Genomic DNA, 27,616 nt, shown 5'->3' with positions numbered 1-27,616 from the left:
AAAATCGGTCGAAAAATGAAGGAGAAGAAGCCTTTTTTGTGATTTCGAATAAATTTGCATAAATTAGCATAGATAATGAATTTCACGATTCTGTGTAGAAATTTTAAATCCCCCTTCTAGCCCTATCATATGAAACAATCAGAATCAAATTCGGTTGAAAAATTTTGGAAAGGTTAAGTTTTCGATGATGATGCTACAACATAGTCCAAGTCTGTTGACCTGAAATGACCTTTGACCTTGACCTTGTGATCTGAAATTCTACTCACATGATTGGGGATACTTGATTACCCTATAGTCAAAGTTTCATTGACTAAGAACTTATACTTTAAAAATTATATCAAAAATTCAAAAACTTAACCTTAGGTTAAGTTTTTGATGTTGACGCCGCCGCCGCCGTCGCCGTCGCCGCCGTCACCGGAAAAGCGGCGCCTATGTCTCGCTTTTTGCTACGCAGGCGAGACAATAAAATATATATAACAATATATATATATATGATGCTTGTGTGAATGTCATTCTCAAGGTCAACTTAATCAGGCAGGCTTCCTGAAGAAGACAATCTTCTTTCCTTGTTGTTATTGTTGTCATAGTACCAGGACCAATTGACAATAGCAATTACAACCAGCCTTAAAGACTACCAAATTCATATACGGCAACTTGATGAAATACTAACAGTACTTTTCTGAAGCACTTTGGTTAACAAACTCTGTTACTCTGGTTATCATATTCATGTCTGCCAGCAATATGTGCACCATTTTCACCTTGTGGGGAATAATGTTCTTCTTACAACATGGTTTCCCTCAGAGATAAAGTGGAAAATATGATCTTTCCCATTATCTAATTTCAGAAGTAGGTCTATGCTTGCCTATACATATATTGTGGTTCCTAAGTAGATTGAATAATTCGATTTTGAAGCTCACCCCCCCCCCCCTCTCCCACACACACAATTGAACTGAAATGATGATGTGGTCAAACACATTCGGGTGAACATCAACACACAATGCAATCGACATGTACTGCAAATTTATATTCTTGTAAATATTCTTATTAACTATACTTTCAAGAAGTTTTCATTCCCAGACAGAATAATCATAAATGGTTAAAACATTTTTTAAAGATTTTTTTTTTTAATTTTAAAAAAAAAAGGAAAAAAAAATAATCATAGTCCGTGGGAAAGTCAAGCTAAAAAACAAGAACACACATTGCTATCCCATGTCGGTAAACATGGCGGTGGAAGGGAAGTTGGATATTGTTTTTGTCTTGTCTGCAGAGGAAGGGCTGAGCTTGTTAAAAGATCAACTAAGTACAACATGAGAGACTGGCTGGCCACGCCCTGACGACCTCAACTTCAACCTCAAACATGTTGCTCTCATTCATAAGGAGAGCTGACAGTCTGTGCATATACTGCTTGGTTTGATGGGTGAGGTGGAATTTTCAGGGTAAAATCCAGTTTTGGAAACACCCTCCTCTCAAAAAATGAAACGGAAGCTCTTATTACCAATCATGTGAAAGAATATGTTTTGACTAATACGTGATGATACAAATTTGCAGAGAAACCGCCTACTAATTGATATATTGGGTTAAATTATTATATCTATTTGGACCTGATAGATATCGCGCACGTGTTGCGCACGTGTCGCGTAGTCCCATATACCGTTACATCTTTCTGTGTACAGTGCTTGTAACTTTACCAAGACTGGGGCAAATTTCTAATCATTTTGATGATTCCAGAACATTGTAGTACACACCAATATTTATATATACTAGATGATCAACCTTTTCTGATCGATTCCACAACGTTTCTTTCACAATGCAATCGCATGACCAGAACCGGTCTTTAACTTTAATGGGTGAGGTTGAATTTTAACCCCCCAAATTGCTGCACTTTGTGGCAAACCTTAAAAGTTACAAAGGCACATATATATCGCCTGCATTTTAATTGCTAGACAAGGTGTCTATCCTTCTAGAAACATAATTTGTCATTCTGAAACTGATATACAGTAAAACCTGCTTGAGTGACCACGTGTCTACAAAGACCACATTTTGTTTGTTTCCCTTGAAAATGGTTTCCAATTGAAACATGTAATGAAGGAACCTGTACATAAAGACCACCTGCATATTAAGACTACTTTTTTGTCTCTCTTGTTTGCTCTTTATAAACAGGTATGACTGTATTATAGCTATCCAAGTATAGACTACTCTCTGAGAGATACATGTAAATCCACCGACTGACTTTCGTAAGTAGACAATATTGGAGTCGCAACATCATTTGAGGCAGTACAGCGTGAGTGTTAAAATTCCCCCAAATTAATATCTCCAGCCAAATCTACAGGATGTATTCGCGAGAGATTGATTCCATTTCAAGTTTGCTTTGAGAGGAGACAAAGGATAGCATTTTTCAAACTCATCATACTAAAAGAAGAAGAAAAAAAAAAAGAAAGAAAAGAAAAAAAGCCATTGTACCTCACTGCTCTACCATAAATATTCATGTACATGAACCTTAAAATTCTTTTGCAACAAACAGGTTACTGCAAAGTGATGATTCAAGGGAGCTGCGGAAGCAAGCAACAAGTGTCTTTGCCCTTAATGAGCGGATCAGCTGTGTGAGAATAAGACTCAGACAATTCGGGATTTCCTACCCAGCCCGAGGGGGGAAACAGACCCACTTGCCCTGCTTCCTGTTACCCCCGGCAACCAGGAAACAGTCGTATTTATTCAAAGCCATCACCAGCGACAGTTGTTGGGCTGTCTATAGTGGTTGCTGCACTCTGTCTGCACAGTGGAGTTGTACATTACGGTACTGCTTGGTAAATTGCCACTTGGTCTAAACATCACTTAGTCTACACTCATTTCGTCCATCAACATTTCAACCAATAACCAATTTGTCCAATACTCAAATAGTCCAATAGTCATTTAGTTCAATGACCAATTAGTCAAAACCATTTCGCCCACTTGGCATTGGACCAAATAGCAATATAAATGAACCTTCTGTTCATTGTTCTGGTGGGAATGGATACAATGTAAAGATAATTTTCTTCCATAGAAACAGAATTTTTAAAATTCACACAGTAACTAATGCATTAAAAAAAAAATGATAGCACCGGGAAATCAAACAAGTTTTTATCATTACAGAATACAGAGGGAATCAAATAATCCATGAAGTACTGGATGATGAAATATTGTTGTTTGTTAATCCTAAATGAGTACCATCACAAAATAAAGAATTGCTATGAATTTGTTGGGAGCTTCTAACCATCCTATTCTAACCATAGAACAAAAAAAGATTGAAATGAATCAATCCAGAAATATATCACTGCAACTCCACTTACATGTACTTTACATCAAAAAGAGTTGTTAGACTGAGAAAACACGAGTCATTATTGAGTCACTGACATTTCTGATCAATTCAGCCTTATTAGTAGAAGTTTACAAAGAATGTATGCAACCATGAACAGACACCAAAGGGCGTTCCCCTACAGTTGAAATGTACATCACTGGAAAGGTGAGTAAAATCAGAACAACTACGTAAATCCCACCGTTATACTGACGTTCTTCCTGTTTTGCCTCGATTTGTGATTGTCACTTTCACTGGGACTGCTGTTAACTCAAGCTCTACCAATGTGAACACTAATAACAAAACAATCCTTTTATGGTTGACATCTACAAAGTCAAGGATTTGCATGACAATAAAATTGACATTTGCCCGGAAAAGCAGTTCGATTAGGGTGTTTCCTCTGTAGAAATACAGACCAATGACACTGATTGAGAATTACTCATTGGACTGTATTAATTGATTACGAAATAAAGAGAACTCCAATGAAACATACACCTACATCCTCAGATGATTACCTTCATTAAGGTTCATTCACATATGCGATGGTAAATCGTAGGTTTTTTTTGTTATTGTGTGTACTAAATGAATCAGAGGTGGGGATGAAAACAGTTTCTGCATGCAACAATGGTCCTACACATACTGACTTTTAAATCTGTGTGTTCTAAGATACAAAAATGTGAAGTTCACAGTGCTTATTTAAGTACGCTTTAGAAGAAAACACCTTTAATTTACTGCAGTATATATGTGATTGTGAACAAGCCTTTTCTTTTCACAGGATGATGGTAACCTACACGAAGGAAAACCTGCAAATAAAGAGCAACACAATCTTTCACCCAATAGCACATCACAATCTTTCTCTCTAGGCAATACTGAGGTATGTCTGACATAGCAATGGCTATTATGCATGTTAATGTATTTTGCGAGGTGATAGTGTGCAATAGGAAATAGTGTGATAATGATACTTTTATTTGACAAATTTTCCTACTGTAGGCATTATCCCAGTGCTAGAATGGATGTATTACTGTACATTGCATGCCTTTCTCACTTTGGAAAACAAAATTCATGAATAAAAAACACCAAGCCGCAAAATCTGATGTGACATGGACGTGTGCACTAAAATCCACACTGTCATATGACACATTCGTCAGGTGGTATGTCACATGACATGAGGCGAGAATGGGGGTTCCAGTATGATTCAACAAGTGCACATAGAGAGACATGATCCTGGATCGCAAAGGTTGAAAACTTTGGGAGGGGGGCTTAATGATTGATATGATAACAAACATTTCATTAAATAAAAATGTCATATGTACAAGCACTTTCTTTGAAATACAAAGAAAAAATGATGATTTTTCCTCCTCATTCTAGCATCTAGCTAAGGTTTGTATGTACTAGAGGTGGATTATTTCAAAGTTCCGCCATATCACTTCTTGGTAATCTAAACGAAAGGATGTGTGTGTAGTAAAACACTTTTATTACATGTACATGGGACTAATATTATTGCAAGAGATCATTAGTTCACACTTAATCGTAACTAATCGTTCCACGAAGTCCAACTGTTATCTCAGAGTATGCACATGACTTGATTCTCAGTTTCACTTCTCTCATCATCTTTAAGTGATTACAGGAGTTAAAGGGAACCTTTCACCTGAAAAATAATTTGTGTATAGCTAGTACACATATGTATAATAAAACTCACCTCGTCCCCCTCCCCCCCCCCCCCTCCAAAAAAAAAAAATAATAATAATAATAATAATAATGATAATAATAAATAAATAAATAAAATAAAATAAAAATAAAAAATTTAAATGTTTTTTTTAAATAAATAAATAAATAACAATAATATTAATAACAATACAATATATATGTATATAATTTTAAAAGAAATTTAAAAAATGAATGAAAAGAAAGAAAGAAAACAAAAACAGTTCAACATTACATGGGTGATCAGTACAGGAGAATCAACAAAATAAATGAGAGAAAACAGCTGCACACAGTCTACTAACAAATCACTTTTACTTTCATTTTATAGAAAGTACATAAACTTGTAATTTCTCTTCATAGAATATTGTTAAGCTGATAGTTACCATCATAGAACCCAAATCATCATCAAGAGCAAACTTTTCATAATTTTAATGATGAAAGGTCTCCTTTAAGTTCTTGAGAAATTACATCTTTCCTGTTGACAAGAGTTGGATAGGGCCAGACAATTAAAGTAATAGAACTAATATGAAAGTTCAAAACCTCTCTTAACAGGGAAGTATGAATGGGAAAAATCAGGGGTTTCCCCTATGATTATGTAGTTGAGCCTTGAAGAACAAGGTTAAATCAAATTAGGCCACCTGTACCTAGATGGGAGGGCGTTGAAGGAGTAAGAATGCTAGATTCATATCTTGGTCTATTTTGGGGTTTTCTGAGTGGCAGTCTGGCAGATCCTTACAACATTGGATATCTTCAACCGAATATTGATGAAATATTTAATTCGAAAATGTGAAAATGTACGCCAGCTTCACTTCAAAGAGAGCTTATTATATTCACTATCCAAGTCCTTATTTAACAAATTTGCTTGATTCTATAAACATGAAAACCATTATTGGTTTATTCTTGCAAATTTGTCTCTAAAATTCTTTTTTTTTCCTCATAACAAAATAATTCATTCATCTTGTGAGTTTAAAAAAAATGTCAGATATCTGTTACAATGTGAATAACATTTGTTGTTGTGTAAATTGTGTGTGTAGTTAGAAAATGATTTCAAATGTGAACAGAATTTAAAATGTTCAAGACTACCCACTTAGGAATGTTCTCACTTCTCAGTGATGTTTCTCAGGCAAGTGTCTCTCTCCCAACTATTTGAATGCATGTATGCAGCTAGCTTTGCGCAGACATGAACACGAAACTTATCCAGGTTTACAGTTGTTCTCACCACTAACATACTTTCACTATTAAACAAAAAACACCAGTGTCCTGAACACTCACTAAGGAACTTCTTACTCATATTTCAAAGCCATCAAACATGATCATGTATTTCCTGTAAAATGAAAAAGAGTGGGGTTATGAACAGGGAACTAAACCAGAAAACCCAAGGCCAAAGAACCACGTTAGTGAAAGTTTGCGAAAGATCACACAAATATCAACATTGAAAATTTATCATTTTGTTTGTTTGAAGAAAACCAAATTAATTTACAAATCAGTCATATGACAGCGATGTTAAAGCACCATTCTCTACTACTCCACTTGTTTTGTACAAACCTAAAATATACCCTTATCAGCAATTGACAGAAAGTTATGCAATAATACAAGTCCATGATTATACTAAGTATTAAATGTTGAGAATGACATGACTTTAAGGTTAAAAATTTAACTTCAACTTTAAAGGCAAAAGTAATCTCTGATGATGTCAAGCTAGATAAAGTACACTGTTCCCATATTTGTTTTATTATTCAGATTCTGATCAATGGCACTTCCTTTCATTGGGTGTGTCAATGCTAAATTTGATACACTCTTCTTTTTTCATGTATTGAGCTTCAGTAAGGAGTTGGTATATGAGTGAAGTTGAGGGGTTGTATTCTGTAAACTATATCTTTTGTGTAAGTGGAAAGTAATATTAAAGACTCTGTCGAAATGAAAAATTAAATATATGATTTGTATATCAACTGTACGCTAATCAGCCATAGATTCCAATAATATCAATCATATGGTATTTTAGTGTCTGTCAGAGGAGTAACAGCTAAAATCTAACTATCGACTTGATGACAACATCTTACGGTATGTGGAATACGCATACCAGTATTCACAATGACTTTGCATTAATCAAGCACCGTTCATAGCCTCAGTTTCAATACTAAGCGAGCTGATCAGGGCCACATGTTATGTCTTCACCGTAACAGCAGAAAATTTGAACCCTGTTGACCTGTTATTTGGAGGGATGCAGAAAATGAGGTTTAAATTTGCTTTTGTGCAATCCTGAAAGGGGAAATATTTGTCATTCCTTTATATTTGTATTTTATGTTCATTCAGCTTTTTTTTTCTTCATCAGATAGGGTCTTTAAAGTTCATAATTAACTGAAATTTCCATGGAAAAAACACTGACACACATTTATTATTGGTTCTTGGGCAAGTGCTTCTCCCAACAACTTGCGTACATGTACATGTATGCAGCTAGCTTTGTGCAGACCTAACCACAAAGACTTATCCCAAATTAAAGTTGTTATGACAACTCACATACTTTCGCTAACACAAGGTGACATACTCTTCAGAATACTCTTCCGCATGCGCATGTAGCTAGCATTGAGCAGACATTACCACACGCCTGTCCCAAGCGACATACTTTCACCAACATAAGGTAAAATGCTTTTTCAGAATACCTAACCTCACCATACTTTCACTTACACAAGATAACATATTTTTCTGAATACCCACCCCCAAAGGCCCACAATAGCCCTCATTCCCCCTCCCCCGAGAAAGAAAGGGGGATATAATACAAACGATTCATGTATGGATAATCTCTTCCTGACCGAATCAGGCTTTTAGATTTGTCCTGTCCATAAACAGTCCAACATGCTTTAGTCACACCTGTATAGAAAGACCACATGTCTACAAAGACCACATTTTTTGTTTCCCTTGAAATAGTTTCTCATACATGTACTAAAGGAATCTGTACATAATGACCGCCTGCTTACAAAGACCACTTTTCTTGTCTCCCTTGGACGGTTTTTATAGACAGGTTTCACTGTACTTCATATTTTATGAGCTAAGTAGGAAACAAACATTGCTCTAATCTATTCAGGAAGATAAAATGTATGGATGCACTCTTTAAAAAAAAAGCACAGAGTGGCATGGTTTTGACTATGACCTTGTTGAACCAATGGTGAACCATTGCGTGACACATACTAAGACTCACACACAAATCTAGTGAAGAACTTAAAGTCACCTGTTAATCAGACCTTGGGAACTAAAATAGCACATGTCTAGTGATTCAACCCAAATCTAGTCTTTCTCACAACTCTGATTTATATTTCCCCATAAAACAACATACACTTTTCCTTAAGAATAACAATTTGTGACATTAATTGTATCGTCTTGATCCCATAAATGTTCTGTTAAACCATAAACTTTCATGCGCATGTATATACATGTAACTCCTGCAAATTTGGCAATGTTTGAGATTTGCCAAAGTTTCGTGCCAAGAAATAATTGATTAGCAACATGTCATTTTTGCCATTTTGAAACTTCCTTGCTGCAATAAAAGCGTTCCTTAACAATCAAAGCCCAAGTTCAACATCACAGAGTTACTGGTTTTTACGGTAAGAGCTAATTCTCTCATCATTGTTTAAAGGAAACAGGAATATAGGATTAAAGCTATTGGTACATTAAAAATTTAACTAAATGCATTTCATGGTCCACTTGATTATGTTCCTCATCTAACCATGGGTCGCAAGGAAAGTGTAATGTGACAACTGATACCATTCATGTACATGGATACAAAGAAGACTTAACATCTTTGTTTCTTTTCCATCTCTTAATGCCTAAAATATAGTAATTACAAGAACATTTGCTGAAGATTGGCATAAGCCAAGGCTTGTTCAGTTCCATACAGCTTTAAGTCATTATCATTTAAAGTATCTAAAGGAAAACAGGAAATGAGAATCCGGTTGATTAATTGAACATTTTGCTATTCAGCCAGCTGTAGAAGTTTTCAAATTTGTGTCACATAACCAAAGGAGAGGGTTCAAATGTGTTTGAAAGGAAGAAGCGTTGTTGGGTAGAAGTGTTGGGGGTCTAATGAATAATCACCCGACTATGGTCTATTAAAGTGATCTGAATTCTTGCTATGGCACTACCAGTATAGGGCAAGACATTGATCAATATTTACCACTCTTGACTATTAAAGGTGAAGTGGGAACCTGATAGGGAAAAATTCTTTAATGAATGATCATGTTAACAAGAAAGCTTGGCACCCATCCCCGAAGGGCAATCACCTCAGGTCAAGTACCTCAGTATAATTACCCCTTGAAAATAACCCCAATTAAAGGTACCCTCATAAAACTTCCTAGGGGCTATGAAATTAGGCAGTAGGTGTCAAGGGTGTTGGTTTATTGTCGGAAGGATGGATAACTAGGGGTTATTGTAGCTAGCTAGCTGTGCTGGCAACAACAACCCCATGCAAAGAACTGCTTTGCAACCCATATTTATATCGGCAGTTCGGATTGATTCAGGATGAGCTAGAATATGATTGGTAAAACTTAAATACTTAAGAGTTTGAAGATGGATAAATTTTAGTGGTGTGCAAAACTTCAATTTCTTGTCGGGATTTAGTGTGACCGACCAAACCGACCTTTGCCTAAAAGGGACCTGTACACAAAAACCACCTGCCTATAAAGACCATTTTTCTTGTCTGCCCTGTGTGGTCTTTATAAGCAGGTTTGTTACTATTATAATGGTTTGACTTACCCCATGATCTTCTCCTCCAGTGTACCTCTGGTGATGAGACGATAGACGTTCACAACCTTCTTCTGCCCTATCCTGTGAGCTCTGTCCATGGCCTGTGGAGATTGAGCGGAAAGAATGTTCCTCATCACTGATATCATGACCATAGCTTTCATCATCACCAACACCACTATCATAGTTACTACTATCCTCATCATCCCCAACATACATATCTTTACTTTTATCATCATCACCATCACCATCATCATCATCATCATCATCATCATCATCATCATCATCATCATCATCATCATCATCATCATCATCACCATCATCATCATCATCATCATCATCATCATAATCATCATCATCATTAACACCATCATCATTACTTTCATCATCGTCATCATCATCATCATCACAATCTTTTTTATCACCATCATCATCACGATTATTACCTTTCTTGTTGTAATTGATCTTTATTAAAAATTACTTCTTCATAGCCTTCATCTTTTATTGCATCAAAATCCTATCATCACCTTCATCAGAGAGAACCGGGCCCTGTTTCATAAAACTTGTTATCAATAACGATCAGCTCTCATCCAATCAGATGCCATGATTTCAGTAGCTTATATCAGGGTTTTTTTAAACTATTGATAACAAGTTGGATGAAACAGGACCCTGATCATTTTTATCACATCATCTTTGATATTTTGATTTATATTATTTCATGGTACATGGATACAGAGGGGATTACTTGCTAATGATTAGATGCTTGGGTATGCAGTTCACCATAACACCCTTCTTCCATAAGATTTAGGTATTTCTGGTTATTATCCCCTCAGGAGTCAAAAGCATCAGATGACTTGGAAGCAAAAGGCTCATCGAAATATGAAAGAAACCATGATCGATTTATCAAAATCTTGATAGTAGTCCTTACCTGTAAGTCCTTGGTGGGATTCCAGTCGTGTTCTACAAAGATGACCGTGTCTGCCCCGGTCAAGTTCAGCCCCAGACCACCAACGTGAGTGGTCAATAGAAGAATGTCAATGGATGGATCATTGTTGAATCTGGAACAAAACAAAACGAATCTTGAATAATATAACTTTTCAAACCCAATGTAACAGTACTATTAAAGATCAACATAGATATGATATGAGAAGGGAGACGGCTGTCAGATTGTAGTAGTAACAAACTTTATAACTAAACATCTGAGCCCGTCGCACAAAAATTACCATTGATGGTAACTTTGCCATCAATGGTAACTACCATGGAAACCTTGATTTTGATTGGCTGTTGAGCCCTGTTACCATGGTAGTTGCCATTGATGGAAAAGTTACCATCAATGGTAAGTTTTATGCAACGGGCCCACCTATTTTCCATATCATTACATTTGTTCACATAAAGACGCTCTGACTTTGACCACTCATTGGGGGGAAAATATGGGTTTAAATATGCCCCTTAAATAAATAAAAAAAAAAACAAACAATTTTTTTTTAAACACAAACAATTAAAAGAACATACAAACAAATCAAAAAACATACAAACAAATAAAAAATACATACAAACAAATAACAATACATACAAATAAATACAAACAAATACAAACAAAAACATTTAAAAAACTATTTGAAAAAAATACAAACAAACAAACAAAAACACTAACCTGTGAACGAGGTCATGCCTCTGGCCAGCAGGCACACTGCCATCTAGTCTCAGGTAGGCTACAGATGGCATCTGAGATCTGGAAGATATTAATATTGAATATGACATCATCTCAAATGATAACAAACTGAGACAATCCTGATGGACGAAGGTTGGTCTCATTCATACAACTACATGATGAAACAAGAGTTTTCCTATCACAAAATATAGCAGCATTCCATCAAGTAAATGGATCAAAAGTTCTTCTGAGACAGATCACACAGATTTTAAGCTACCTAACTGGCATGTTAATGAGATCATTGTATGCTTTTAAAATACTCAATCATCTGGCACCTGAATATCTTAATGACACCCTCCAAATATATACGCCAACTCTTAATCTTCGTTCAGCAACCGACACATGTAAACTTAACATTCCCAAATCTAGACTCTCAGCAGCTGAAAAACACTTTGCAGTAGCTGCATCAAAGACTTGGAACAGCATCCCTCTTTCCATAAGGGAAATTACCTGTCTTGCCACCTTCAAAAGATCCCTCAAAACTCACCTTTTCCCCCAATGATCTATGTGATATACTTCCTATACTGTACATTTTTGTCCTCTTTTCATATATTTGTATTTGTAAGCGCTATGGTACTTATTGTTTTTAGCGCTCCTAAATATTCGATATTATTTTTAGTAAATCTGATACTAATAAAGAAACATAGTCCTGAAGTTGATCATTGACAGATTAAGAATTTAGATTGAAATCACCTTACAAAACAATCAATATGAAGTCATGCAAACCAATACTACAGTGTACATGTGCATTTGATTAGGTAAACTTTCAAATACATTTACATCAACAACAAGGCAACAAAATAATGTTAACCTGAGGAGGTCTTTCTCCACGATGTCCAGCATTCCCTTGAGTTGACAGAAGAGCAGTACACGATGCTGACTGACCACAGACTGGGTCAACTCAGAACCTGGACTAGACCCTAGAGCATCCACACCAATACCACAGTCCAATAACAGTTGTCTAGTTAGTAACAAAAATGATATATAAACATTTAATTAAAGTTACAGAGCACTCTATATACAGGACAAATTGGCTGTTTTTATATAAGTTTTAATATATATATATTTTTTTGTTAAATTTTATTTATTTATTCACGGTAAAACTCACATCAGCCTAAAAAGACTATAGAATATATGTTATCATTAGAAAAGAATATCAAGACGATAAGAAAATATTGTAATCAACTTTGCCAAGTTTTTGTGTCAATGATGCTTCTTTTAGAAAGGAAAAGAAAGAGACATGAGACAAAATGAGATAGAGAGCAAAGTGAGGCTCTAAAATAAGTAAATGAAACAAAATGTGGGAGTGAAAGAGGGAAAGAGAGGGGGGGAGAGGAGAGAGAGAGAGAGAGAGAGAGAGAGGAAAGACATAGGGAAAGAAAGAGGGAGAGAGAGAGAGAGAGAGAAGCAGAGAAAACAAGTCAACTAAACAAAATGGAGATAGGTAAGATGCGACGGGAAAAGGAAGATAGTGTGAGAGAGGAGCCCCCCCCCCTCTTCCCCTGAACAGTAAACAACACACACAATATAAAAACTGACGAATGCATAATTTTTTACTATACAACTTACTTGAGAGCAATGAGTTTTGGAGCATGGTTGATGTCATGGAGGGATGATTTCTGTACTTTCAGTTGCTTAGTAACCGTCTCATACTGGGGATGCTTGTTGTTCAGGACGAGTAACGGATGGTTGCAGACCTTACGTAGATACTGCAAAGCCTGGAGAGGAAAATAAATTAATGATAATATTAATATTGGTTACTTATATAACGCACATATCCACCAAAAATGGTGCTCAAGGCGCTCCAACTATTACCCTGGGTCTGCTAGGCAGCCAATTTCGGTGTTCACAGCATTCAAGGAATTCCTTCTTACCGGTACCCATTTTACACCTGGGTGGAGAGTTGCAAATGTAGATGAATATCTTGCCAAAGGACAATAGTGCTGTGGCAGGACTTGAACCACAGACCCTGTGATCCACAGTCCAACGACTCATCCACTAGACCACAACACATCTATAAAGCATAACAAAGATGCAACAGGGACTACAATCTTTAGATTTGGAAACAGTGATAAAATATATTTACAATATATTCCAACTTTAATAATCCTGCAAACTACCTTCCCCCATTTCCTTTCATCCCATTCTTGTCCCCTTTTCAACAATTGATAAATATAATCATGCATTTAATTGTGACACCTTCAAAGCCATCAGTAGATGACCAGAAAGACATTCTAAGCTGTTCATATTTTCTTCAAGGCGGAATTACGACTCAATGACAAGTGAAAGATAAAACTGATCCCAAATAGAAATCTTTAATCAAAAATTTTAAAAATCACTTAATTCTTTTAATCTCTGTCATGTTTTAGATGCAATAGATTTCATGTTAAACTCCCTTATTTTTTAAATAATAATTTTACTAAATGCAAAAGATAATTTTTTTTACAGCATTAATTGTCTTATTATCCTTTTGAACCTTAATGTTAATGTCAAAAAACCAATAGTCTTTTTCAAGACTACACCAACAGTCCTTTTCAGGACTACACACCCTACAGAAAGATTACCGAGAGTCCTTTTCAGGACTGCTCAATCCTCCCTCTCTCTCACATGGTGCACCCGCAAGCCTACTGTATATCAAAGAACCTGTTCGACAACTATAACAAACCTGGAATATATGTCCCGTGGCAGCAGCAGGTGCTTTAGGTTTCTGATCCTCAGCCTCAGAGGAGATGGTCTCCACCACTCCCATCTTAGCCCTAGACTTGGCAAAGTCCTCATAAAGTTGAACCTGCAAGATATAACCATAAAACAAAACTCAGAGGGACATGAAAAGATCACATTTAGGTCTTGTGTACCATTCGCTGCCCTCTCAGACATAAATGGTGCAAAATGACCTTAAAACACAACCATAACAAAAATTGATTATCAATGAATATGATAATTTTCTAGATTTATATGGAATTCAAACGATCAGAGAGAGACAGAAGAAATGGCTTGGACACAAAATGCGGCATGATGATGGCTTGATGATCAGAGTCATAGAAGGTCGTCTACAATGTACATGGAAAGAAGAAGGGGGTAAGACCTCGTACAGGCTTTCTAGATGATTTTATCGCAGAATGTGGAGCAACAGGATATTAAATGCTAAACGGATGGCTCAAGACCGAGGTACTTGGTGAGACACGTGATGTAGAATTATGTTTGGGTCACTGAACCTGTCATGAATTGACAGATCACTATAGATGATGAATAAAATTCATATACTAGATGTCTCTGGAAGCTCTACAGATATTATACCCTGGAGATTGTCAACTCTGATATCTCTTAAAGAGAAGAATGAGGTTAATTTTTGACAGGGTTAAAAGAAAATACTAGGTAAAAATATTAATAATCATGGCCCCTAAGTGTACTCACTGATCTAGGTCAAATAAAATAGATAAATTTTACACATCCAACAAATATCTTGCATATTTGATCTATTTGTTTCTTTCTAAGTACAATGCAATCTCCCTAAAAGAATATCAAGGATGGTCTCAAATTCTTAATGAATTCTTCTGGAAACATCAGACTCTCTCTTTCATATGTTGAGAGTTAATTACCTGTAGTGGACTGAGCTCACAGTAATAATCCTGAATGATCTTAGGTGGAAGGTCGTCAAGAACATCTTCTTTGAGCCTCCTCAGGAGAAACGGTAGAACCTGACGGTGAAGAGCTTCCATGGCCAGCGCTCCTGTGTTTGGAAACATTATTCAAAGATGTGTCAATTAACTGCAAATGGATCACAACTCTACTATTTATAAAAATATGCTACAATTATAATACAATCCTTAAAATCAACTGTTTCTCTGTCCCAAAGAAAGCTGGTACCATAAAATCAAAAGGGACCACACGCATCCCTTCCATCAATGCCCCTGAAACTACCATTGAAACTACCTTCCTTAAATTACCCCTGTATCACCTTAATGTGGTTAGATGAGCAAGTGTGCGCTTGTAAAAATGACGCCTGGCTGGAATGATCCCCAGGAAGTGGAGAATGTACATACATCATGTGCGGGTAGGCCTGAATCCGATGACCGGGTCAATAATATATATCTGTAAAGCGCATTGAGAGGGTCCCAAAATGCGCTATGCAGCTGGCACAAAATCAAAACAATGACCACAACCACCACCCTTCGATCTACCCTTCTCCTTCCCCAAATCTATGCCCCAGACAACAACATCATCATCAACCTCGTAACTGACCTGCTTCTTGTTCTTTGGAAGAGCTCTTAGCATCTCTACTTTGCAGGATGGGTTTAGCAAACCTGGCAATGAACTGCTTCTCCGTTCCAAGGAAACCAGGCAGCAGAAAATCAAAGAGGGACCACAGCTCCAGCACATTGTTCTGCACAACATCAAAAAGGTAGGAAAAGGAAAATGGTGACGGTTAAGAAAGCTGTCACATGTGCCAATTCTATAGCATTTTTTCATGTTGAGAGTAAACTACAAACTGTAAGGCAACATCAGGGGTGAGGTACCATGCAACAGCAAAGACATGTACTGAAAACACGTGTGCACGTCTTACTGGCAACCTCCTGAATTTTGAACTGACATTTAACACATATTCAATCCTTAATATTTGATATCTTCTTTTGTGGAATATATATCTACAAGTCTTCAATAATGAGCGTCGCTACTCGGCAAAAAAGGAAGGATTCTGGTGGTGAAAAGCTGCATTCTGAGATACTTTTAATTATCTCGAGGCTGGAGAAGCCGTGTTGTCCGAGCTACGTAATCACTGTCTTGTACACAGTAGGCGGCAGCAGCTACGTCAACATATCCTCTCGCAACAGCTCCGGTGTGCTCGTAGTGCAGATCTGCCGCTATGGCTTGATCGGCTGCACCGCTGCGAGCTGATTATAGTAGCTGCGCTCCTGGCTGAAGAGTTCGAGGAGGCCGTAGCAAGAAGACCCCACCAGACATGCTGGTTACAAAGTCGCGTACTGCTTGAACAATATGGGAAGACCATCTTACAATTGATAAACGATCTAAACGGACTTACATCAACATTATTGTTATTGTATTTGCTTGATTTTGTAGTTATATTTAAGTTTGTAATTTAGTATTTTCTGTGTTGTGATTTTACTTAATTAATATAGTAGATATTTTTTTTCTTCCTAAGGATGGTTAGGAAATTTCCATGTGTTTTATGTTGTAAGTCGGTAATGGTAAATCAGAAAGATCTCCAATGTACAAAGTGTAAAAAATGGGTACACAAATTGTGTTGTGGTGTGTCAAATGAAGGGTATGATAAAATGTTAGAACAGTTTTTTAGATGGGAGTGCCAATAATGTACAATGGAACAGTTGCCTAAGACTCTAGTGGTAGCACATAAGAAGAAGAATGCCCTTTCAAAGAATGCATTCTTGGGAAACGCAACACAGAGGACAGGAAAGCGTTTGATGCAATTAAAGCAGTCAGCCATCTAAAGCAACTAGAAGAAGAAAAAAAACAAGAAGGAAAATCGGCAAGCTTCCAAGAGAAGCAGATTAATGACAAGTTTTGGTCTTTTGCAAAGAGAGCCGCAGAGGGAAATTATCAACAGATCCGGCACGTCCCTCTTTCTCAGCAGAGTATGCCAATCAGTATTATCCCAAAAAATATTCCAGCAGCACGCCACTTGATGTTACAAAGCTAAATTGGTTCTCATTCATACCGACCGACAGGCCTACCCTGTTTGATCTGCTTCATAGTGGGGGGGGGGGGGGGGGGGGGGGGGGGGGGGTGATGCCTTCCCACTGTGCGAGTGGCTCCAGAAACCTTATGCTGTGAGGAACCTGACCAATGACCAAAGGATCTTCAATTACAGACTGTCACTGGCCCCAAAGCAACATGCACATCATAATTCAATATTTTGCATTTTCACTGTTTGTGTCTAAGAACTTCAGATAATCAGTGCACATTACTATTTATACGTTTCACAGGGCCAGGAGCTCAGACAGTACCTTATGCACTATGTAACTGGCGAATACATGATCCAACCTTACCTGTATTGGTGTGCCAGACAGGATGAGTCTATGACACGCATTGAGCTGCTTGATGGCCTTGGCTAGTTTGGTCCGACCATTCTTGATTATATGACCCTCATCAAGGATACAATAGTTCCAGTCTATCGTCCTACAAAGACACATGGCGGGGGAAGAAAAGTGGTGCTCATTTTCATTTCTCTACCTATTCAACTTGCATCTCAATGTAGAACATGTACTACATGGAATTAAAGTCCTTGGGTGTTCAGATCTAGACTTATTATCAAAATTGAAGACTTGGATATCGAAAATCGAATTGAAACATCAAAACATAGATCTCAAATTGTAATTTATCTGAAGACCTCGTTTCATGCAAACTGCCTTTAGAAAGTTGTATAACGTAGAATTAATCTTCTAATGACCTTAATTGTTCTCAATAGTCCCCTGAAGATTTATTGCATATTTAATTAGACAACGCCAAAATAAATTTAAATTTCATAAATTTCATTCAAAGTTTTGCTGTGACTGGTTGAATTAGAACCTAACCAGTCTGGCACAGTTTTATCATTTTTTGGGTGACTTTTACGTGTTTAGCCTCTGTACATCATTACCTGAAGAAGTCAATATCATTCCTGACGATATCATAGGAGACAATAACAAGATTATGCTTCTTTACTTTGCTCCTCAACCTGGAAGAATGCAAGATAAAAATGAAGAGAGAGGAAAAGAGAGAGATAAAAAGACCAAGACGGTAGACAGAGTTAGAGACAGAAAGAAAGACAGACAGAGGTACAGAGAGAGACAGAGAGAGGCAAAAAGAATGAGTGTACAATAATTTGCAATTAATTTTAATATTAATTTTGCATTTGAATACTTAACTGAAACAAATTATTTTAACAATGAAGGTAGTTAACTCTTTATCAGCTATGGGTAAAAACGATAAACTGCCACATCGTTAGAGTATATGGAACATGAAATACAGTTACGTGTTTCAGAGGTTGACAGCGGCAATCCAGTGCTTGTTCCATGAGTCAACCAAAGCCGGGAAAGACTATTTACTTCTTCTTCCTCATACATGTACCTCTTTGTTCCTTCATCAATTTTTACTATTGGATTCTTTTACCCCCTCTTAAAATATTTCAAATATAATTCAATAATCTGATTAATAACTTACAGAGTAAACATAGATGTAAAGAAAAAATGGACATAGTTTATCTCTTTGATGAACTATCAAATAGCAAAATTTGTTGGCTACATAGTTATACTGCAAAATCTATATCACAAAGATCTCACCTTGTACGTTCGGTTGGAGGACCTGTGTAGTGCAACGGATTCAGATACTGACTTGAGCAGAACTTCTGTACCTCATAGACCCAGTGACCTGTCAGCGTCGGAGGACACACAACTATAGAGGGCATGGGTAAGCTATCAGCGCTCTTGGTCTTCTTGTAGGCGGTGCCTCGGTTGCAGTGGTCTCCAGCCATGATGCAGATGGACTGGAGGGTCTTACCCAGACCCATGTCGTCGCACAGGATGCCGTGTAGCTTGTACTTGTTGAGAAATGCCAACCAATTAACACCATCCTAAAAAATAGAAGATATGAATGTGAGAGTAAAAGGGTACAATTTGTTTACTTTGTTGAATAATTTAATAAAAAATTACTAGTTTAACAAGAAATAAACTTCAAGGGGGCAAGAAAAGAAAAGAAAGAGAACAAGCATGATAGGGAAAGAAAAGAAAAAAAGAGAGAGAAACGGACAGTAACAGTTGATTTAAAAGTTTGGGAGGGGGTATGGTGAAGGAGGGGTAAGATTGAGGGGAGAGAATACAATTCATACAAGAATGTATCACTTTGTCATACCAAAAGTCACACTACGTTTTTGTCAATGAAAGTTCAGACTGCAAATGTCAAGGTACATGAGGCCTCTTCCAAACTCGCTAGGGCCCCAGGTTAAAATGTAAAGGCTCATGTGTACTGGGTACCTGTTAGTATGGAGCCTTGTCCAAGGAGAAACAAACTCATCAAGAAATACTCCACTTTCAAAGAAAAGGGTTGATGAACTTACTTGTTGGTACTTCCTGAGTTCAGCCTTGATAGGAACAGGAACCTTGAATGGGTCTATTTTGGATCCATCCAAGAGCTGTTCCAAGAAACAACGTTCCCTGTTTTTCTGCTCAATGAGGGCTTCCGTCATGGCGGGTGGATCAGGAATACCAGCCTACTCAATCAATCAAAGGCAAAGTGGAACATTCGTTACATAATTCAGCATTGTGTTATAATAGTAAATATTTAATATCTAGGGTTGCTAACAAAATAATAAAATATAGAAACAAAATTACATATACTAAAAATTAAGTAGATCACATTAGATTACTTGGGGGAAAAAACTATGTTGTGAGGAAAAAAGCAATCCCTACCCAAAACGGCTTTCATTCCTGAGAACCAAACCTTCAGAACAATTAATTATGGAGAACTGAAGTGATCATTGGTACTTTAAAATTACAAAAATAGCAACGAAAGCAGACATACTAATGCTTTTCATCTTGCCTTCCTCAAAGTAAATCGCAGGAATGAACTGAAGAAGTCGTTTTAACATGCAAAATGTATACAAGCCCTGATAACAGCTTTTGTTACTTCTAGCATCATGGCTGTTGCTAATTTCCTACAAAAACCATGTGGTAATTTGTAGTTTTTGTTAATGTTTGAACCAATAGATTTGTTTTGGCCAAACACTATCCCTATTCATTACCACCAGTGAAAGCTGTCTCACCTCTAGGGGCATGAGCCTGATCAGGGTGGCAAAGCACTGAGTAGCGGTCAGTCTGATGCTGTCCACTTGGTCACTCATCCTGCCTAATAAGGGTACGACCAGGAGGACAATGTAGGGCACGATGTGCATGCCCAGCTGCTCAATGACGCCTGTTAAGATCAAAGCTAAGGATTTATCACCAATAATAAGACTATCAAAAATTAACATATTTGAAGAGAAATAGAAAAAAATGAGGGCTTCAGTCATGGCAGGAATACCAGCCTACTCAATCAAATGGAAAATTGGAACATTGATGACATAATTCAGCATTGTGCTCAATGACACCTGTTTAGATCAAAACTAAGGATTGTAATACGGATAGAGTGAACAAGCTAATAACAAGATTGACAAGGTAAAACAATACATGTACCTTCTCTACTAAACAACAATGTTTCTGTGGTTTAAAACTTAACAAAGTATGAAAGTCACTAGTCGTACCATTATACATAATATCACACCAGTGACCGCAATATTTGAAAATCATGAGAAGTAGAGATTCCCTATTTTGGAAGGTTCTATTTAATACTATATTCACAAATCAAGGCATACTGTATCTTACATTGAAACTGGATAGTTTAGTTCAAAAGCTGTTAACTGTCTGAAGCAGTACTGAAAATAAAAATAAAACTACCGGTATTGGCTTTATCCTGGGCTTGACACCAACAGGCAGGCATGCAGGACATATGGGCGCCCAAAATCTAATTCCGGACCCCAAGATTTGGAATTTTTTACATAGGGCTCATGCGTACAGACTATTCAAAGTTTAATCCAGACCCCCTTCCAGAAAGGTTAGCGTTGAGCCCTGCTTTATTGAAGGATACATGCCAAAGCCTCCACCGCTCCCTCTCGCTTGACCTCATCCTCCTGCGCTCCTAGCATGGGGATGACCTCCATCAGGAGACGGTTCATGGTTGCCGTGGTGATGACCTTGCACATGGTTCCCAGGCAGCGGGATGACATGTGTCGTACCGATGTGTAGGGGTGCTCCAGGCACGTGATGAAATGGGGAAGGAGTTCCTCCAACTGCACGGAATTCATAGGCACAACTGCATCGGTTAACATAGCAGCTTCTGGGAAAGTCTTTTGTATGTCAACTTTACATTGATTATTTTTTGGTGATTCAAAACCAAGCTATTCAAGATATTCAAGATATGTATGAATTATATTCATTATCTTGTACATGTATCCTCTATATTACAAAGAAATGAATAGACATGTAATTAGGAGGGATAAATGAATATCAAACAACAAAAAGTAGAATAGAATTATACATTTCTCACTAAGATTCAAGTTTTGTTCTCTAATCTCTTAAAAAATGTTTAAAGATGACCTGTATCAAAACATTTTAAGTGATCTTATAATTGCATAATATCTGCTCTTTGATAAGAGCCAAAGCTCACATCATATGAGATAACACCTTCATTTCATTTATTTCATTCTCCATGAAAAAACAATATATATACAAACATGATATGCATGATATACAGATAAAGGATCGATTACAAGAAAAATACAAAGGGAAGGAGCAAACAAAATATTTTATGGGAATGTGGGGTTAACAAAAAGGGCAATTGGCCTTATGAACATCATACCTTCCTGGCTCTCATTCCATTACATTAATTCCATGTTTTCATCCAAATTTTGCATGCCTTATTGGTACTACAAACTGGATTGACTGGTAGAAGAATAAGACTTCTTTATACCAACCTTAGGATGATAACAGGAATGTAATACAGGAGCCAGAGATTCAAAGACTTGCATAGTGCTAACAAGCTCCTGGGCCTGATGGTCCTTGTCTAGGAAAGATGCCTGATCTGAATATGCAACAAAAACAAACAATAACAAAGAAACAAAGTCAACACAGATCTTGGTAACTGAATGTAGCATCTGCAGATAACCAGGGCAGCCTTTCACGCAAAACGTCATACATGTAAGTAACATTTTGGCAACTTTCCATTGAAACACATGTATTAATAAAAGTAAACATGTGTTTCAAAAGAATGTTGGTGAACTTGTACTTATGACGGTTTTGTGAAAACGATGCCCAGAAGGGCTTCAACTCTTTGTACAATACTTCTGATTCTCAGAAGACAATGTTAACCTGTCGACTTCTGATTCTCAGAAGACAATGTTAACTTGTTGACTATTGAATTCTGTCATTCACATAGGCTTAATACAGGACCCAGATGGGTTCAGATTTGTTTGATGTTGTGTGAAAGAGGAAAAAGTAGCCAATAATAATAATATCAAAAGTGGGTTCTTGTATAGCGCTCATATGTGTTAGACTTGACACTCCTGGCGTTCCGCAATTATTATTGGGTCGAGTGTGGGGAATGTAGATTAATGTCTTGCCAAAGGACAATAGTGCCCTGGCGGGACTCAAACTGCGGACCTCGTGATTCACAGTCCAGTGACTTAACGACTTGACCCCGATACCTCAAGAGAGATATATGTTTGTGAATGGCATGTAGAGAAGAAAGGTCTCTATACTTATTTTTTTTTTTGGAGGCAATTTACAATGTCAAATAGGAATAAATGAGGCTTTAATAATAATAATAAAAAGTTGCTCATAAAGCGCTCACCATCAAAGTCTCTAAGCGCTAGTGTTCGAAACTCTTACTCACCAAATTTCCCTGGCTTAATCTGCTCTACAAGCTGACCCGTCATGGACTCCCAGACTTTGCCTATCATCTCCAGCAGCCTGCTGCCGAAGTGAGCCGTGATGGTGGTCAGGGCCATCTCCGCCCCTCTCCTCTGGATCTTTGCCTGCTTCATTGCTTCCGACGACTCCCCTCCGGGATCGGCGCCCAGGCCCAGCGCAATGTCAGGCATGCTGCTGTCGCGGCTGCGAGACTTCATGAAGGCTGCTCGTCTGCTGGCGGCAGTCCAGACAGCTTGCTGTATCGGTAAAAGATAAAACAGGGCCCAGTCTTACAAAGAGATAATATTAATAAGAGATAGGAGACTGCAAACTTGCGATTGATAAGAGGACTTGCGATTGATTCAAAACAGGGCCCTGGTTGTCCTATTTTAATTTGAAGATGTGCAGGCCAAGGTCTTTTGTACCTTGCCTAAGATCTGTGGTGTATAGACTGTCATACATGTAGTAATACACACAAAGACAAAACATTTATATAAACAGACATCATGAAGAATCTGCTGAGAGCCAAACTGTGAGTTATAAATCTCTAGTAAAATTGTAAGTCTGGCTACAGGACAGGAATCAATATAATTATCTTTTCGTAACCTGCAGTGTATGTTGTATAAAGATATACTGATTATTTCTATTTTTTTATTCCAATCATGATAAAACTCCTATTGTCTATTCAAGAAGAACAAAGGATAGTTCAAACATTACCTGCTGTTGTTTGGACAGCGTAAGAACCCCATGAAGCTTATCACAGGGGATGATCGCCTGCAAGCTGCTCCCCTCCCCGCTCCCGACCGTCATGGGCGAGGACGACCTGGACCCCCCTGGGCCCGGCATAGGCACCCCCAGGGTGTTTGATGGGGGCTCAGTGGTGGTGGAGGAGAAGGAGGACCGGAGGGGCTGGGAGGCGGGAGGGGTGATGGAGGAGTCGGAGCAGAGACAGGTGCAGAGGTTCTTGATGATCTTGGGGTTAGGGCAAGGCTGGCGGGATGAGCAGAGCTCCAGGAGGCGGGCCAAGTTTCCTGCTCCTCTTTTCTATTTAAAAAAAAAATAGTCATATCAAATTTCGATTTTCAATTTTCAATCTGATACCATTCCTAAAACAGGAAGATATTAATAATAATAATACAAAACATTTATTAGGCTCTTAATACGGTAGTTTACCAACCAAAACTATTAATAAACACACAAATTATATTGATTCTCATTTAGCTTACCAAACTTTAAAATATATTCAATATATCAATAAATCATGATCTTTCAGACTAGAAGGGGGATTATAAAAATAAACTAGATGGAATTCGACTGCGCGCAGTCGAAAATGATGCCTCCGTCATAGAGCAATTTTACAAACCAAAACAGAAGAAATTTTTCAAATTCAAGTTCAATTGTAATCCATTAACAGGTTCTCAGAATATCGTGATTACAAACAATTTCTCATATACATATATGACCCTTTGAACTTTGACCTCATGATCCTAATATCTACTCAGCTCATTGGCTCTGCAAGATATCCAGAGTTAAATAGTAATCCATCTGTCAGTTCTAATGAGAATGCGTTCACAAGCTATTTTTGCATACATAATGAGCCCATGACCTTGGACCTTATGAACCAAGAATCTACACAGTTCATTGGCTCTGCAAGATACATAAATGATCTAAGTTTGGCAGGAATCCATCAATCTGTTCTAATGATAACGCGATCACAAGCTGTTTTTGCATACATAATGGGCGCTGTGACCTTTGACCTTTGACCTCGTTACCCAAAATCTAATAAGTTCATCGGCTCTGCAAGTAACATACATGACCTAAGTTTGACAGGAATCCATCAATCGGTTCTTGAGATAACGCGATCACAAGCTGTTTTTGCATACATAATGAGCCCTGTGACCTTTGACCTTTGACCTCGTGACCCCAAAATCTAATCAGTTCATTGGCTCTGCAAGATACATACATGACCAAAGTTTGGCAGGAATCCATCTATCGGTTCTTCAGATAACGCGATCACGAGCCGTTTTGCATACATAAAGAGCCCTGTGACCTTTGACCTTTGACCTCGTGACCCCAAAATCTAATCAGTTCATCGACTCTACAAGATACATACATGACCAAAGTTTGGCAGGAATCCATCCATCGGTTCTTCAGATAACGCGATCACGAGCTGTTTTTGCATACATAATGAGCCCTGTGACCTTTGACCTTTGACCTCGTGACCCCAAAATCTAATCAGTTCATCGACTTTGCTAGATACATATATGACCAAAGTTTGGTAGGAATCCATTGATCCGTTCTTCAGATAACGTGATCACGAGAACGGGACGTACGTACAGACGTACGTACAGACGTACGGACGGACGGACGGACGGACGGACGGACGGACGGACGGACGGACGGACAACCCGAAAACATAATGCCTCCGGCTACTTCGTAACGGAGGCATAAAAAATCAACAGTGTATTGAAACTTTTTAATGAAGTGTACATGTACAAGGGCAGGTGATATATTTTCTCTCACATGGTTTAAAACGACCTCTAGCACATTGAAGGCTCAAAGATGACAATATCTAACAGGAAATTTGGGTATTTCGTATTTCAACTTTCAAGAAAAATGTGTATAGACCAGGGTGACATTGATTGTATACCCTTCTCTGCAATGAAAAACATGCATTTTGCAAACATGTAGGTTATTCAATTTCTATTTTCTTCGATTTGTTTGACATTCTATGAATAGAATAGCCTAGATGCAAGCATATCAACAGATGACCTAGTCACTCTGGTATTAAAGGCATCGGTTATCAATTTTAAATCTGAGATGCATGGCCCTACGTGTTATCAGTGTCTGTGATATTGTGTAATATTGAAGCCCTAAAAAACTTGCGCTTCAAAATGATCATGAAGTGCCTCAAAAAAGTAAAAATCTTTGAGTGACCGGTTTTACTATGCTGGTTTTCCCCAATAGACCGTAGTGTTACGAAAACCGTTAGGAAAACGCAAAATTTGGTTTCGATGTCCAATCATAAATATCTTGATAATCAGACAGGCCATCATTGCAGCATGAGCTAAATCCAGGATTTTGTTTTAGAATCTGAGACAAAGTTACCCAATCCCTTTAAGACTTACAACTTGATGCATCTAGAGGGTGGTAACCCTACCTGCATAAGAGGACTCTCTTCCTTCTTCACAGCGTCCATCAGAGGTCTGATGAGTGGGTTCAGCTTATCGGGTAAGGCTTGGAGTGAGACGAGGGCTCCTGTTACGCAGGACTGAGTTCTAAGAGTAGGATGGGATGAGATATTCATGGCAATAACATGGTTTAATCACACAAGAGTAAACATTGTATGTGCCAATTCCTGCATAAAAGTGGTTGAATAAACTACTTAGCAAAAACAGGTTAAGGGACATCCACAACTATGAAAAATAAAATAAAAACTATACAATTGCTTTGCATCACCTTTCAAGTTTTCATGTTAGATTAATCTCTTGAAGTTATGAGTAAATGTTGGTGAGGTATTTGTCCAAACACACCACAAAGAAATGTTCCTATGTTGAATAAATGTTTTTTCAGTTCAGTTCAGTCTTCGTTTCATTCTCAATAAAAACAACATACATGTACAAAGAAATAAATACACAACAGAGTAATACCAATAGAAATTGATACAGAATAAGTAGTACAAAAACAAATTATGAGAATGAGGGGTTAACAAACAAAAAAAATTCTTATAGTACGTTGACCCCAAAATTAACAATACATACATAATTATAACAAACAAACAGACAAACAAATAGTAAACATTCACATATTTTTTTACCTGATGCTGAGTTTCTGCTGCTGTTCATTGATTTCATTGACAGATGCCAGCACCTGTCTAGCCTTGCTCTGTAGGTCTTGATTGCTATCGCTTCCACCGACCGTCTGGGATAGGTGCGGCTGGACCGAGTCGTACAATGACTTGGCCTGGTCTACTGTAAAGGCACTGAGCATGGAGGAAGATGAGATACAAACACGGTTCTTGCTTTAACAAGGGTATGATTTATTAGAGGCGTTACAGACTTTTGTAACCACCAAAATGTTGTATGGAGAAGGTGGTGCCATTTCTGAACAAATTATTATATCCGTTGATATGTGCTGCGGGACCGAGTTGTACAATGACTTGGCCTGTTCTACAGTAAAGGCACTGAACATGAGAACAGATGAGATATAAATACGGTTCTTGCTTTAGGGTATGGTAAAACATATTTTGAACTCACTCCTAGATCCATATCACATGATTAATCATAAGTGGTCAAGTGCGATTTATTTGAAGCTATCAGACTTTTTTAATCACCAAATTGATCAATGGAGAAGGTGGTGCCCTTTCTGAACAAATTATTATGTCAGTTGATATGTTTTGCTGGACTTGGCCTGTTTTGTGATGGCATGTTTTTAGGAGACGGACAGGATAGAAAAAGCGGTTCTTACTTCAGGATATAATATACATGTACATTTGGATCCACAAGGTCATTATAAGCTCTGTCGTAAAATACATAAGTCCCCAAGTCACGTTCATGTATATTTGGAGTGAACTCCAACAAACAAAATAGACGGGCAAAAGATTGCATTAAAAAAAATACAAGTTCAACACACAGTGGCATGCAATTGTTGGATTGTCCAATTCTTATTTAAAGATGATAA

General features: G+C 37.6%; 1 protein-coding gene across 1 annotated transcript in view; it reads right to left on the bottom strand.

The window, feature by feature from the left end:
- The window catches only part of LOC583360 (TATA-binding protein-associated factor 172), a 51,209-nt gene that overhangs the window by 5,411 nt on the left and 18,182 nt on the right, over positions 1-27,616 (bottom strand). The window contains exons 20-38 of the mRNA XM_030984128.1: positions 26,754-26,918; positions 26,097-26,214; positions 23,654-23,980; positions 22,920-23,193; positions 22,003-22,109; positions 21,117-21,318; positions 20,257-20,405; positions 19,552-19,704; positions 18,779-19,068; positions 18,097-18,174; positions 17,507-17,636; positions 15,723-15,864; positions 15,080-15,210; positions 14,146-14,268; positions 13,050-13,198; positions 12,292-12,441; positions 11,424-11,501; positions 10,698-10,827; positions 9,782-9,873 (exon numbers count right to left, since the gene is read on the bottom strand). Coding sequence (XP_030839988.1) covers positions 9,782-9,873; positions 10,698-10,827; positions 11,424-11,501; positions 12,292-12,441; positions 13,050-13,198; positions 14,146-14,268; positions 15,080-15,210; positions 15,723-15,864; positions 17,507-17,636; positions 18,097-18,174; positions 18,779-19,068; positions 19,552-19,704; positions 20,257-20,405; positions 21,117-21,318; positions 22,003-22,109; positions 22,920-23,193; positions 23,654-23,980; positions 26,097-26,214; positions 26,754-26,918 — 2,988 coding nt within the window. The remainder of the gene's footprint in view (positions 1-9,781; positions 9,874-10,697; positions 10,828-11,423; positions 11,502-12,291; positions 12,442-13,049; positions 13,199-14,145; positions 14,269-15,079; positions 15,211-15,722; positions 15,865-17,506; positions 17,637-18,096; positions 18,175-18,778; positions 19,069-19,551; positions 19,705-20,256; positions 20,406-21,116; positions 21,319-22,002; positions 22,110-22,919; positions 23,194-23,653; positions 23,981-26,096; positions 26,215-26,753; positions 26,919-27,616) is intronic.

The sequence above is a fragment of the Strongylocentrotus purpuratus genome, unplaced genomic scaffold, assembly GCF_000002235.5.
Source record: "Strongylocentrotus purpuratus isolate Spur 01 unplaced genomic scaffold, Spur_5.0 spur5_scaffold_14, whole genome shotgun sequence".
NCBI lineage: Eukaryota > Metazoa > Echinodermata > Echinoidea > Camarodonta > Strongylocentrotidae > Strongylocentrotus > Strongylocentrotus purpuratus.
The sequence above is the reverse complement of the archived record's forward strand: the minus strand, read 5'-3'. Positions and strand labels throughout refer to the sequence as shown.